Genomic DNA, 14,827 nt, shown 5'->3' on the forward strand with positions numbered 1-14,827 from the left:
ATATCTCGTGTTCTTGGCCAGTTTCATTATTTATTGATACATGTACAATGTGTCCTTCCTTTAAATAATCAAAAACTGTATGCAGGTTACAGCTATAATTGTCGCTTATTATTTAATCATGTACGGACCATGTGTTTTCTTCCTTTCAACAAATTAAACGACACTGTTTTGCTACATGTATCCGGATTATTCATTTAATTGTTTAAAAGGAAAGAATAACAACCTACCACCAAGGGTGTGGTAGAATAGAAAAGATTTTGTATGGCTATCAGATTCAGTGCTAGGAATGAAGTCCTTTTGATAAAGAGCGTCAAACCTCCTTTGCAACTTGCTAAAACCTCTCATAGTTCGCAGTTCGCTTTCTACTGCGCAAATCTGGATTAGTGGAACCGACGAGTGTAAAATAAAAAAAATAAAAAATAAAAAATAAAAAACTATGGTGAACTCATCTATATAAACACATATTTCCACATGTATATGATCCACATATCAGAGTCATAAGCCTCTTTATCCAATTTATTCTTCGACGTTCAACCATCAGCAGCCAAAATGGAAAACGCCAGCAGCGGAACTAACAACGGGAAGAAGCCAAGTCGGTTGCCGAAGAGGATCATACTGGTGCGCCATGGCGAGAGTGAGGGTAACGTAGACAAAAATATCTACGCTATCACACCTGACCATAAAGTTCAGCTCACAGAGAAAGGCAAAGAGCAATCCAAGAAGGCCGGGGAGATGATCCGCGGCCTAGTTTGTGACAGCAGGAATTCAGGAAAAGGGAAGGTGTATTTCTATGTATCTCCCTTCTTGCGCACCCGTGAGACACTGAAAGAGATAGGCGCTGCATTTTCCAGCAGCGAGATCATCGGGGTAAGAGAAGAAAGCAGGGTGAGAGAAATGGACTATGCCAAATTTCATAATACAGAGAAGATGGACGAGTATAAGAAGGAAAGAGAGAGATATGGAAAGTTCTTTTACCGGTTTCCCGGTGGAGAATCTGCCGCCGATGTGTACGACAGGGTTTCAGGTAAGTTTTTTTCTCTGACTCTGACTCTGTGTTAAATTTATTTCAACGTAGGTAAATCTGGTTAACGAGTTTGTGTTTAAATTCATACTGAAGTGTAGATCTGTTGATTCTTGTATGTTGAATAATCCTGTTATTCTTGTTTGAACAAACACATAGTAGCATCATTTCGAAATGTTTGTTGAGACGACAACAACAACAACCCAGTGTAATCCCACAAGTGAGGTCTGCGGAGGGAAATATGTACGCAGACCTTACCTCTACGCAGACTATACGTAATTAACGGTAAAAGACTGAACCCTTGAATGGATGAAAGCAGAAATTAAACGATGGCCCAGAAAACAAAGAAGTAATGTTTTTCTTTTAGAACTAGGTTAAAAAGAAGGAGATTCTCAAGAAATCATGAGTCTATTTGGAAAGCTACGTGTAATTACTAGAGTAATTACGACGACATGTTTATTTGTCATAGCGTAATTACAGTGTAATTAGAAGTTTACTGTTTGGTTGCACAAGTATAATTACACAGTTAGATTAAATTTTAAATTAAGTAATTATCAAAACTTAAAAGTTAATATAATAAATATGTGCCTATAAATTTTTATAAGTATGAACGATATTATATTTGGTATTTAAGATGTATATTTTATCATGAATATACATTAATTAGTAATCATATATTTATAATATTGTAAAAATAATTTATATATATATATATAAATTAATAATATTTAATTTAAATACTTACAAAAACTAAAAATATGTTTTGTAAGAACGTCATGGAATTCATGTTAGATAAAATAAATTAATATTTATAAATGTAATATCATAACATTATTCAAATATTTGACAAAACTAATCTATCAATTCTAACTAAAAAATGAACAACATGCAATGTGAGCCAATACTACTAAAACAAGTAAATCGGAACCATGAATATATCACAATTTCAAAATTCAAAAAAACAAATAGTTTAACATATGTTAAATTCCAACATAATAATAGTAAGTTCAATTGTAGCTTAAGATTAGGATACATTATAAGTTTATAACAACATTCAACAATGAAATTTCACATTAATTGCATCACTTATTATAACCAAAGTCAACAATGATGTTCCACGTTAATTGACTCATTATATCTAATATTAGGAAGTGTAGTTTTAAAATAAAATAATAAAATAAATAAAAAAATAAAATATAAGCAATTACATAGAATCATAAGAAGTAAAGATAGAGAAATAAAAAATAAATAATGTACAAAGAAGAATATATTTTAAAATTTAGGAAAAATAAATAGAAATAAAAAATAAAAAATTAAAATATTAGAAATAAAAAAATATAAAGAAAATAAATTGAAATAAAAACAAAAAGGAAAGAAACTAAAAAGCAACCTTGTAATTACACAGTGTAATTACCACCAATTCTCACCTCACTCTTGTGAATTGGAGAGTGTAATTACATCCCTCCAATTACATCCAATTCCATGCAGACCAAGTAATTACTTGGCCAAACAAACATGCCAAATTGTATAATTACGCCAAATTACACTCAAATCCAAAGGTGGCTTAACCCCAGGCCAATAAAGCGGCCGCTTTATGCCTCACAAAATTAGAGGCCCCAAAGCTACTATTTTTATATGTAATTTAAATATTTATTGTATTTATTACTCCTATTAAATAGTGATAAAAAATTTTACAATCATCTTTTGCTACCTTGTCACCAATCGTTAATAACATGTTTTATATTTTGTGTGTTGTCTTTTTTTTTTTTTTGGAGCTGGTTGAGAAAATTCAAATGAAAGTGCAAGGCAATTAAATTTGCAGTTACTTTCTAGTTCTTCTTACTGCAACTAGAATAAATTTTATTTATAACTCTAACTTTGTAGGGTATTTTCTTTCAAGATCTATGTACGCACGCTTCAAGCTATTAGATCGTAAAAAGCTATAGTTAATTTATTTATCATATTTGTAAATACAAATTTTTATATGATTGTTACTCTGGGAGGCAATGCTATCCAGTAAGTTATGTTGACGATCATGTGAAAAGAAAAATTCAAAACTAAACTTAATAAAATCTTATTAAAGGTTATTAATATTTATTTCAACTAAAATTAAAACTGTTGGTTACATCATCAAGATGAATTTGCATCTCAAAAAGTAAAAAGAATAAACTTCAACAAAAATATCTAAAATTATTAAACAAGTTTAAGGCCTCTTACTATGGTTTGGCTTTAGGTCTCCATTATTATTGAGCCGCCTCGACCCAAAATCATTTCCAAGATGGCTTTCCAAACAGGCTCTAATAGGAACACATAAATGTGATGTCTAATAGAACTAGTACATTGAGACTTTATACATTTAATTGTTTTCTAAGGGTTAATAATGAAAAGCTTATCTTAAAATAGATAAAATTTAATCACTTTAGTTTATATGTTATATTGTACATATGATATAATTTATCAATAGAATTTAGAAAATATTTATTGTCGAATTGCAATATTAATTTCATAACTTAAAATACAGGTTTTATCGAATCTCTATGGAGGGACATAGACATGGACATGATTTCCTATGGTGCTAACGACGACATAAATCTTATTATAATCAGTCACGGGCTGACCATTCGAGTTTTGCTCATGAGATTGTTTAGATGGACAGCAGAACAAGTTGACAACCTAACAAGTCCCAAAAATGCCGAGGTTCGAATCATGGAGTTAGGGCATGAGGGTGAGTACAGCCTTGCATTACATCATGATGATCAAACATTAGAGAAATGGGGACTTTCTCCCGAAATGATTGCTAATCAAAAGCTAAGGGCTTACCCACCTAAGGTTGACCTTGACAAGCGCGTCTTCTCTACTAATTACTTTGATCATTTGGCCAACATTTTTAATCTTGATGTTAAGAAAAAATAAAGTGTTGCCAATAACTCAATTATTGTGTTGTTTATGCGGAAGGTTATGTAAGAAACATTTGGTTTGATTGCTTTGATTTTGTAATTTCCATGATTTTTAGGCGTAAAACCATTGGAGGTATTTTTGTTATTTGTCTTGTCCTATATATATAGTGGCGTTTGGATATGAAAATTGTAAAATTTCGGGAGAAAAAAATCCAAGTGAAAATTAGAGTTGTGTTTGAACATGAGTATAATTTTAGGTTGCTTTTGAATTTTTGTGAGTGATTTGACACAAAAATTTTAAAAACAAGCTTTTTGGAATTTTTCAAATTTTTGAAAAAATTCGAAATATATCTTCAAGTGAAAATTAACAATTTCATGGCCAAAACTGATTTCGGAAAAAAGTGAAATTTTTTTTATGGCTAAACGGGCTCATAGTGTCGTGAAATTTGAAATAACAATTTTGTTTTGAGTGAATATGACGGTAGCACTCAACAGTATGTCACCCGTAATCTACAATTTCTTTTAATCATTTACCATTTATCATTTATGAGCTAATGTTAAAAGTTTGAATTTTTATTTTTATCTATACAGTTAAACAGGTAAAAATTTGTCTACACCGTGTGTTTACACAAAAATACCTATGTTAATCATGAAAGGACAAATTAAGGTCTATTAGGAGTCCTATTCTAACAAATAAAATTTTAAAAAAGATTCTAATAGAGTCATACAAACTTACAAACCCCTGGGGTTGCCGTTATCGTGTTTGTTCGCCATCATCTTCTAACATTCTTGCGGCATTTTGAGGCTTGAATATTACGTACTGAAGTGACTGTGTATAGGTTCATAGTCCTCAATCCTCTCCCTATCTTGTCATCTTCTACTTCTACAATAGTTATACGAATAAAAACAACACTGCCAAAACCATAAACTTGAAAAGTATTAACCCTTGAAAATAGCGCTCTTACCAATATTAAAAAGCATAAAATCTTTGTCCAGTTGAAGAACAAAGAAACACTATCGTGGATGATATGCTAAAAAAAAAGAAGGAGAATTTGTGCCTCATAGTTTTAGACTTCATATTGTCTCTCACGGCAATATTTTTTTTTTCCGATTTACTTTACAATTAACATTACTCCGGATCACAACAAGAAAATGCTTGTTTTGTGAGGGTTATTTTGACAATTTGTGACGGTTTCCGTCCTCCATCAAATGAATTTTGGCGGTTTTTAAAAAGTCATAATTACGAGTGTCATGAGCAATTTTGAGGCGAGTTTTTAAAACTCCCACGACAACCCCACAAATTGAACTTTGAATTTGTGGGGGGGGGGGGGGTTTAGAGACAATTAGTGGTGGTGTATAACCTCCACAAAATAATACCAATGTTCTTGTTTACCCGTAAAAATGGATAACAATGGAATTTTTACGCGATTTTAAGGATATGTGGACTAATTCAATACAAGTAATTAATGACGTCAGGTGAGCAAATTAAAGATAGAATAAATAGCCAAACCAGTAAAAATATTGAATCTGGGCTCGGTTATGATCTTGAGAATTAGCTTATCTTCGGTTCGGAGCCTAACACTTATGAAGAGCTATGAAGAAAATTAAGAACTTTGAATCACCTTTAGAAGTAGAGAAAACAAAATTATATTGCCTTGGTATGCGTGTTACAAATCTGTTTATTGAATAATAAACTTCCCTCTTATATAATAGGAAAATTTTATCCTAAGCACAATGCAAACAAAGGTAAAAATCTTCCTTTTCGCCAATCACTTATCTGTTGCCGATACGGGCCGAGATTCATGTCGTAATACCCGGTCTGGTGTGGATATCACGTCCCTTCGCTAGCCATGTGCAACTGCTTCATAGTATTTTTCGGAGTCACAGGGCTCGAACAGTGTCCGGGGGCGTGGCCTCGAAAGCTTCGAGGGCAGGTGTTTTGTTCGGGCCTTGATACGAGAGGCTCTTAGCTTTGATTCTGATTTTTGGTAGTTACGTCCTGGCTTCGTTTGTCCTACCGGAAAATCTGGATGCTCATTAGCCCCGGTTTTACCCGTATACAGATTGTCTCCTCGTTTCTTAGAGAGTAGGTTTGCCCAAGCGATGAGAAACAATAGACGTTCTCTGGTTCCTTCCTCTGTACATTACAATCAAAACGACGAAGACGTCGAAACGTCCCATCAGTTGCATCAGTCTAACTTCGAACACGTGTTAACCATCGGTTGGTTGCCTCCGAATGCGAAGCGTCACGAACTTCCCCTGTAAATGCTTCTATCCCCTGTTCTTTTTCCACTTTCCGATCAAGCTTCTACCTTCAAATTCTCTAGCTATTCACCCTTGATCTTCAAATTCTAATAGTTGTTCTTAGGTTCTTACCCAGATTTTCTTCGAATCTTCATACTTTGTTCTTCAGCCTTCAAACATGTCCCTTCAAACCTCCATACTTTTTCTTTAAATCTTCAAACTTTCATAAATAATCATGGCCAAAACTTCCAAGTTAGTCCCTCAGCATGTTACCTCTTCATCTTCCCAACCAGCCACCGGTATTAAGGCGGTCGCTCCCAAAATAGTTGTTCTCGAGACAGTTTCTCCCGAAGTGGCTGCCATCGAGTCGACTGCCACTGAACCGGCTCTCGAGCCCTTCTTGAAACTATTTATTCTCGGGGGTTGTTCAATTGCGGATGACTTCAAGGTCGAAAAACCTTTATCCAAACAGGACCAGGATGAAGGAGCATCGAGGTACATATGCTCCATTACCGAAGATGTCCTTCCCGCGGTTTGAGAGGACTGTAAATGGGAAGACAAAGACATAGTAGTCCCCGGGTCCGAGGATGTTATTACTACCCACGTGGAGGGGTATTTAAGTGTTTACACTTACCTCTTTACACCGGAACCGATAGACCCTATTGTTTTGGATTTTTGCAAGAGGTATGAGGTGTGCATTGGGCAAATCAACACATCCCTCTAGAGGCTCGTGATCCTCCTTTATTATTTTGTGAATAAAATCGAGTCTCATTGGTGTCACACCTCCTTTTTCGCCCGCGCCGCCCGCAAAAGGGACGCGGAAGGGAGTTTATTCCAATTAAAGGACAATCGAAACAAGATTTATTTATTTATTTCAGAGTCGCCACTTAGGAGATTTATGGTGTCCCAAGTCACTGGTCAAATCCCGAATCGAGGAAAAGATTGACTCTGTTTAATAGTCCGCGAACCAGAAATCCGGATAAGGAATTATGTTAACCCGGGAGAAGGTGTTAGGCATTCCCGAGTTCCGTTGTTCGAGCACGGTCGCTCAACTGTTATATTTGGCTTATTTTATCTGATTTTTAACAATTAAGAACTTGTATGCAAATTTTAACTTTGAACCGCTTTTATCAATTTTATTATTATTGTTATTATTTTACGGAAAATTGCAACGTTGTGAAAAACGTATCTCGAACCACGTCACAGTCAATGTACCCATGGTTATCGACACACTTTGACTCCGTTAAGATTTGGATCTGGGCCACATAGATGTGCACCTGAGTTTAAGAAAGTAATTTATTCAAGGCGCGCCTAAAGCGATTAGCGTATCATTATTTTGGGTAAGGCCGTGATATTTTGCTAAACGGCTCATCCCGAAGTCTAAGTAATTTTTCAAACACGTATAGAGGGCCCCGCAACTTACGATTTATTTTTGTGAAGCATGCCTCATTTATTTTAAGTATATCCTAAAGTGACTACATTTTTATTAAATTCGTCTCTAAATTAAAAGAGAAAAATCCTAATTAGTTATATGCTAAAAAAAAGTGTAACATATTAATTGCTAGATTAAGACAAATGTTAACGGAAGAGAAGATTACTAAAATTGAAATTATAAATAAAATACGGAATCGACAAAAAATATATTCAAAATAAACTAATTAGCCTATAGCTAGATTAAACTCGCATTGTTAGACGAATTGATTCATTGGGACTAAATGCTTTTCAACTATTTGAAACTAAACCCACCTTAATTACTGATGCTTACGAAAGTTTGTTGAAGCTAGCTCGTTAACTTGAATAACCTATTGGATTAAGGTTCTTATCCTTTCTACATTGAATCGCGCTTCAAATATGTCAATCCTACGGATTCTATAAAATTAATGGCCTTTTTATTTCTGCCTAAAACTGGCGGAACTAAACCTATTCAACACTTACCTCTTCAAACCAAACAAGCCCCCCATTTTAAACAAACAAGCTGCCTGAACCAAACCTTAATACCTAGTTCACAAAATTAGCCCAAATCCGTCCAATTAGGATTACCTAAACTTGTTCAATTCCAACAACTTGATATATTTATTTAAAACAAAACAAAAACCCCAACTATCATACATAGAAACTAAGGAAAATTGTAGAAAACAGTTCAGTCGAATATAAATCCTATAGTCCACCTTCTTTATTGAATTACAAAGATAAACTATAAAACTACTTATCATTTGACTATTAAGCTATCAGTACAACTTAAATACTCGACTATTCGAGCATTGCCTTTCATTTTTTCAACAGCTACATGACATTGTGATTCGAGAATGTACCTGGTAATAGAACAAGAGAAGAAGAGGAAGATCAGCAGGGCAGCAGTAAACAACACAACAACAGCAACAGCGCAGAAATACACAGAACATCCCCGTAACAAATAGTGGCAGAAACCCAAGAGCCAGATTCAGATACCAAGTAGAAAACTTGAAAACCAAATAGAAACCCAGAAATTCAAACGAAACAACACTCCAAAACCAAAATAAAAACCAGGAAAGCCAATCCGAAAATCAGTAGTACCAAATGTAAACCACGGAAGCAGTAATAGAATTCTGATTTTCAGCCGTAAAGAAAGGCTTCACTTTCAGTTTTTAACTCTCAAAGAATCAATTTTTAGTTCTGAAAAATCAGTTCTTTTTTAACTTAAACCCTGAAATTTTCTTTTGTGTTAAAAAAATCCCCCCTCTTAGTCCCAAATGACCCCTATCTTATACCCAAAGCCAGAACATTTCCAAACTTAGTGCCCGACCCCTTTTCCTTATTCAAATCAGTATTTTTCCACTAAAAATCTAGTTTTTTCACTTTAAATTCCACTAAGGAAGCTTTTCCTTAATTTCAGCCCCTCATTCCCTTTTGTTCCCCATTAGTGTATTAATTAATACCCCACTAACAAAGCACTAATATTAAATTATAATCCTAACTATTTCATTCCTAAAATAGCCCTGAAAACCCCTTAATATTACTGCCTCCTAATACAACTATTGTATTAAAATCTTAATTCTGAAATATGTTTAACTAACAATTAACCAAAACTGATTTGATTAACAGCTATAACCAATTCAGCTAGTACTTTACGGCAGAAAATACATCAAATATAAAGGTTCTAGTGATTCAGAACAATGCTCATAATCAAAACAGAATCTGAATTAATCGGATAACTAACAATTTGAAAACTATAAACAACAGAATGTCGAATGATTCAAACTATACGAACGACCTAATCAACGAAGCTTAATTAACCGATTACATATTACAATTGACACTGCACAAATCAGCAACAAAGCAATAGGCAATCAGTGTTATTGACAGAATCAAAGACTAACAGCAAAACTAATTAATCGACGCAACTTATTAATCGATTACACAATTTATAACACATAATAATTACAGCAAACATAAACAAATGACAGAATTGGACCAAATAAAAAGGTCCACTGAAGATGAACAGAATCAATTGACAAAAAGAATTTTAACACAATAAAACTAAACTAACAAATAAACAGATACATAAATAAAAAAAACATGAACACAGACAAAGGAAAGAAGAAAATACCTCCGAATATCAGAACTATACGGACCCAGGCTCGAAACTCGGACTCGGACACTTTGAGGTCGAACAGACCTTAGTCGAAGTGTTCTCAACTGAGAACACTTCGATTAAGGTCGATTAGACCCCAAATCCTCACTTAATTTGGACGGATTCCATGATTTGGAATTTCTAGGGTTCCTGGTTTTCGATTTAAGGTTCGAGCATTTCTAGACAGACTTGAACGGAACCAAAGTCATTTGTGGTATGAGGGAGGTCTTGGGGTTGCCTGGTATGAATTTGGGGTTGGTTGGTGTAGGTTTCCATTTGGCTCGAATCTTCAAATGAAGATTCGAGAAGATGGGGGAAGATTCGAACCAAACGAGTAACATATTTGGAATGGGGGTGGTCAGATGGTCTTATGGTGTTAAGGTGGTGGCCGGCGGCGTAGTTGCCGCCGGGTTTCAGGAAAACGAGCGCTAGGGCGGCTAGAGTTTGGGGGGCTTCGTCTCTGAGACGATGATAAACAGGAAAAGGGGGGTGTTTGGTTTGGTTTGGGGGGGATGGGGTAGGATATTAAGTTTATATAGGGGAGGGGTGGATTGATCTTGACCGTTGGATCAATCACAATCCACGGTCTGGATCAATTCACTTAAAGGGGACGACGCCGTTTGGTCTCATTCAGAGATTGGGTCAACCCGGGTCGAAATGGACCGGGTTGTGAGGGAAGCTTGGGACCGCTGGATTAATGGAGATGGACGGTTTAGATTGACATGCCTGAAACGGCACCGTTTCAATTATGCAGGGGCTGAACTGGATCGTTCGATCCAGTTTGATTAACGGCTCAGATTTGAGACGCCAATACGACGTCGTTTGGGGTTATCTGCGTTTAACTAGACCGGGCACCATCAAAACGACGTATCTCTTACCCTATACTACGTTGTTTGATGGTGTTTTGGGTTGACAGACCTGGGCCGGGTGGGCGTGTGACTTTTGGGCCTAAACTCTCTTTTTTAAAACTGGCCTAGTCCGAATTTACTTCATTTTTTTGAACTCTTTTCCTTTCCCTTCTTTAATTTAATTTAAAAACAATTCCTAATTAAATTGTAAAATCAAAAATAAAACTACACAAAAATTAATTAACACTTACAACAATTAGCACACAAATTAAAATCTTAAAATGAAATCACATAATGACAACAAATAGAATAAAACGCATATTTTTGTGATCTTCTTTTTTAGTGCCAAATGACGGTTTAATTAATTCCTAAATGCATAATTAAATCCTAAATATCCATACAACATGTATTTTTTCTTTTGTATCTTTTAATTAACTACAACAAGGTAAACATTTGCGGACAAAACACAAATAATTATCCAAAATGCCACACAAATCCTAAAAATTGTATACCAAGAGAATTTTGTTTTATTTTTTATTTCTTTTGGAGTAGTTTTCGTGAAACAAAAATCACGTGCTCACAGCTGCCCCTCTTTGTCCGAAAACACGAAGGGTTTTCGTGCAAAGATAAAGTGAGCGGATACGAGCGATTTTTGCCCGTTGGAATACTCCGTGTGAAGCATTTTTTGAAAAAAGATTTAACCGAGCCTTTGCTTCAAAGGTTTCCTACATATCCCTGGCTAGAAGGGAATCGAGTTAATGTAGTTCAGGAAGTTTTGGTAGCTGGGACTACCATGGAACTGCAATTTTGTTGTTACTGCTGCTGCATGCTATTGTTACTGCTTACCGATCTCCTTATTACACCGTGCCAAAAGAAAACCAGAAGTTAGACTAAACTAGGAATTACAAAATCTTATCTATCTTCCATTTGCTCTAGTTGGCTTGCTTTCTTGCCAGCTTGTGTTTCCTCTGGTGCTTTTCTTTCGAAAACTGTTGGGGATGACACTGGCCTTTTGCCTTTCTGAACACAAGTTTTATCATTCCGCTCCGTCTGCTGGGGATATTGCTTCCTACGTTAGAGCTTGTGATGCTGGGGATTTTTGTTGTAACCCTCCTCATTACTGACTTCTGATTTGATCTTGAAATGTATTCCTCTATTCTGCAGGCGGGGACGCTCCTAACTCCAACTTGACTTTTGAATGATGACATAATCTCCATTCTCTAGGCGGGGTCCTGACTTCTTCAACTTAAAAATATAACAACCTCCGTTCTACAGGAGGGCTCCTGACTTCTCCATCTTAAAGTAAACAACCTCCGTTCTACAGGCGGGCTCCTGGCTTCTCCAACTTAAAATAAACAACCTCCGTTCTATAGGAGGGCTCCTGACTCCAACTTAACATTTAACAACCTCCATTCTACAGGCGGGCTCCTGACTTTAACAACTTAAAAATATAACAACCTCCATTCTACAGGCGGGCTCCTGACTTCTCCAACTTAAAATAAACAACCTCCGTTCTACAGGCGGGCTCCTGACTTCTTCAACTTAAAATAAACAACCTTCGTTCTATAGGCGGGCTCCTAACTCCAACTTAACATTTAACAACCTCCATTCTACAGGTGGGCTCCTGACTTCAACAACTTAAAAATATAACAACTTCCGTTCTACAGGCGGGCTCCTGACTTCTCCAACTTAAAATAAACAACCTCCATTCTACAGGCGGGCTCCTGACTCCAACTTAACATTTAACAACCTCCATTCTACAGGCGGGCTCCTGACTTCAACAAACTTAAAAATATAACAACCTCCATTCTACAGGCGGGCTCCTGACTTTAACAACTTAAAAATATAACAACCTCCGTTCTACAGGCGGGCTCCTGACTTCTTCAACTTAAAATAAACAACCTCCGTTCTACAGGCGGGCTCCTGACTCCAAATTAACATTAAACAACCTCCATTCTACAGGCGGGCTCCTGACTTCAACTACTTAAAAATATAACAACCTCCGTTCTACAGGCGGGCTCCTGACTTCTCCAACTTAAAATAAACAACCTCCGTTCTACAGGCGGGCTCCTGACTCCAACTTAACATTTAACAACCTCCATTCTACAGGCGGGCTCCTGACTTCAACAACTTAAAAATATAACAACCTCCGTTCTACAGGCGGGCTCCTGACTTCTCCAACTTAAAATAAACAACCTTCGTTCTACAGGCGGGCTCCTGACTCCAACTTAACATTTAACAACCTCCATTCTACAGGCGGGCTCCTGACTTCAACAACTTAAAAATATAACAACTTCCGTTCTACAGTCGGGCTCCTGACTTCTCCAACTTAAAATAAACAACCTCTATTCTACAGGCGAGCTCCTGACTCCAACTTAACATTTAACAACCTCCATTCTACAGGCGGGCTCCTGACTTCAACAACTTAAAAATATAACAACCTCCATTCTACAGGCGGGCTCCTGACTTTAACAACTTAAAAATATAACAACCTCCGTTCTACAGGCGGGCTCCTGACTTCTTCAACTTAAAATAAACAACCTCTGTTCTACAAGCGGGCTCCTGACTCCAAATTAACATTAAACAACCTCCATTCTACAGGCGGGCTCCTGACTTCAACTACTTAAAAATATAACAACCTCTGTTCTACGGGCGGGCTCCTGACTTCTCCAACTTAAAATAAACAACCTCCGTTCTACAGGCGGGCTCCTGACTCCAACTTAACATTTAACAACCTCCATTCTACAGGCGGGCTCCTGACTTCAACAACTTAAAAATATAACAACCTCCGTTCTACAGGCAGGCTCCTGACTTCAACAACAACTTAAAAATAACTCAGCCTCCATTCTCCAGGCGGACTCCTAACTTCAACAACTTTGAAAATGTAACACCTCTATTCTCCAGGGGGGCTCCTGACTTCCATCACCAACTTGAATCATCTTCTTTCAATTGCTTCCCTCAAAACTGGTGTCTTATTCCTCCGAAATCTGCTGGGGATAACACCGATATTTTGTTTCACCAATATGTCATTTTCCTTCTTCCAAGACTATTTCCTTTAAAGTTGGTTCTTTCCTTCCACTGGAATTACTCCCCTCCGACTGGTGTTTTCACTTTCTGAAACCTGCCGGGGATAACACTGCCAGGGAATTATCTTCCTTCTTTAAGACTAGTTACTTTCCTCCTTTTAACAATGGTGGGGGATGATACTGATTTATAGATTTGGGTTATCTTGCTTCTTCCAAGATTGCTTTTCTTTTAAAACTTGTATCTCCCTTCTCGTATACTGCTGGGGATTTTACTTCCTTCAAAACTTGTGTTATCTTCTCTCTTTCCCAAATGACTATCTGATTTTAAGAAAATTTTCGTAATGAGAGAAAATTTTCTGCCCCAATTTGATAATCTTCTTTGTGACCCTATCTTTTTGTTGTCAATAATATTTCCTTTCCCTGCTTTAAATCAAAGAAAAATTTGTTAGTTTAAAACGGAGCGAGTGGTCATGCCACTTCTGCTGGGGATGGTTTTTCCCCTTTTCCTTTCCCTGCTTTGCTACCAAACTTGCTGGGGATGATATTATTTGCTGAGGATGATACTTCTACTAGGGATGGTTTATTTTTTCTCTTCCTTCCCCGCTCTGTGTTGTCCGACCATTGTGGAGCTTGGTCGAGAATCTGTCGGAGTTATTCCTGTATCTTGCAAATCTGCTGGGGATCCTCTTGGAATTTGATCCATAACTTTTCAACTGTCGTTCTTTCTGTTTTTCTCCGACTTCCCCTGGAAATTTAGTCCTTTTGGGATCTAGACCCAATCGTCATTTGGTCTTGCGACAAACTTCTTTTCGCTTTGTCGCCTTATCTTTGGCCTGTCCTATTCGCATTTTGCTTTGCACCATTTTGGCCACTGGTAGTAAGCTCTGAAAATCCTTTTCAAAAACAAACTGTTAGGGAAGTAAAGTCTTTTAAACCAAGAAATAAAAAAGTGATAATATTAAAAGATAAAAAAAAAGTCTTTCTGAACAAATGCTGGGAAAAGGGAAAGAAAAGAACTTATCTGAATGATATAACCAATCCCAATGATCATGTCGTGCATTCCGGATTGATCAACTCAGTCTATTTGTATCAATCAACCCTTCAGACGACCTCATGTTGCTGGGGATAAACAGGCACTCAACTCTTTGCCAAATACAGATCCTTTCAGCCAATCTTGTCTT

General features: G+C 36.5%; 1 protein-coding gene across 1 annotated transcript; it reads left to right on the top strand.

Moving 5' to 3' along the window:
• Positions 1 to 330: 330 nt before the first annotated feature.
• On the top strand, positions 331 to 4,063 carry LOC107808295 (phosphoglycerate mutase-like protein AT74). Its single transcript, XM_016632802.2, has 2 exons — positions 331 to 1,024; positions 3,543 to 4,063. Exons 1-2 carry the CDS (start codon positions 550 to 552, stop codon positions 3,932 to 3,934), a joined length of 867 nt encoding a protein of 288 aa, XP_016488288.1. The 5' UTR covers positions 331 to 549; the 3' UTR covers positions 3,935 to 4,063.
• The last annotated feature ends 10,764 nt before the right edge of the window (positions 4,064 to 14,827 follow it).

This window comes from Nicotiana tabacum, chromosome 20 (genome assembly GCF_000715075.1).
Source record: "Nicotiana tabacum cultivar K326 chromosome 20, ASM71507v2, whole genome shotgun sequence".
Lineage (NCBI taxonomy): Eukaryota > Viridiplantae > Streptophyta > Magnoliopsida > Solanales > Solanaceae > Nicotiana > Nicotiana tabacum.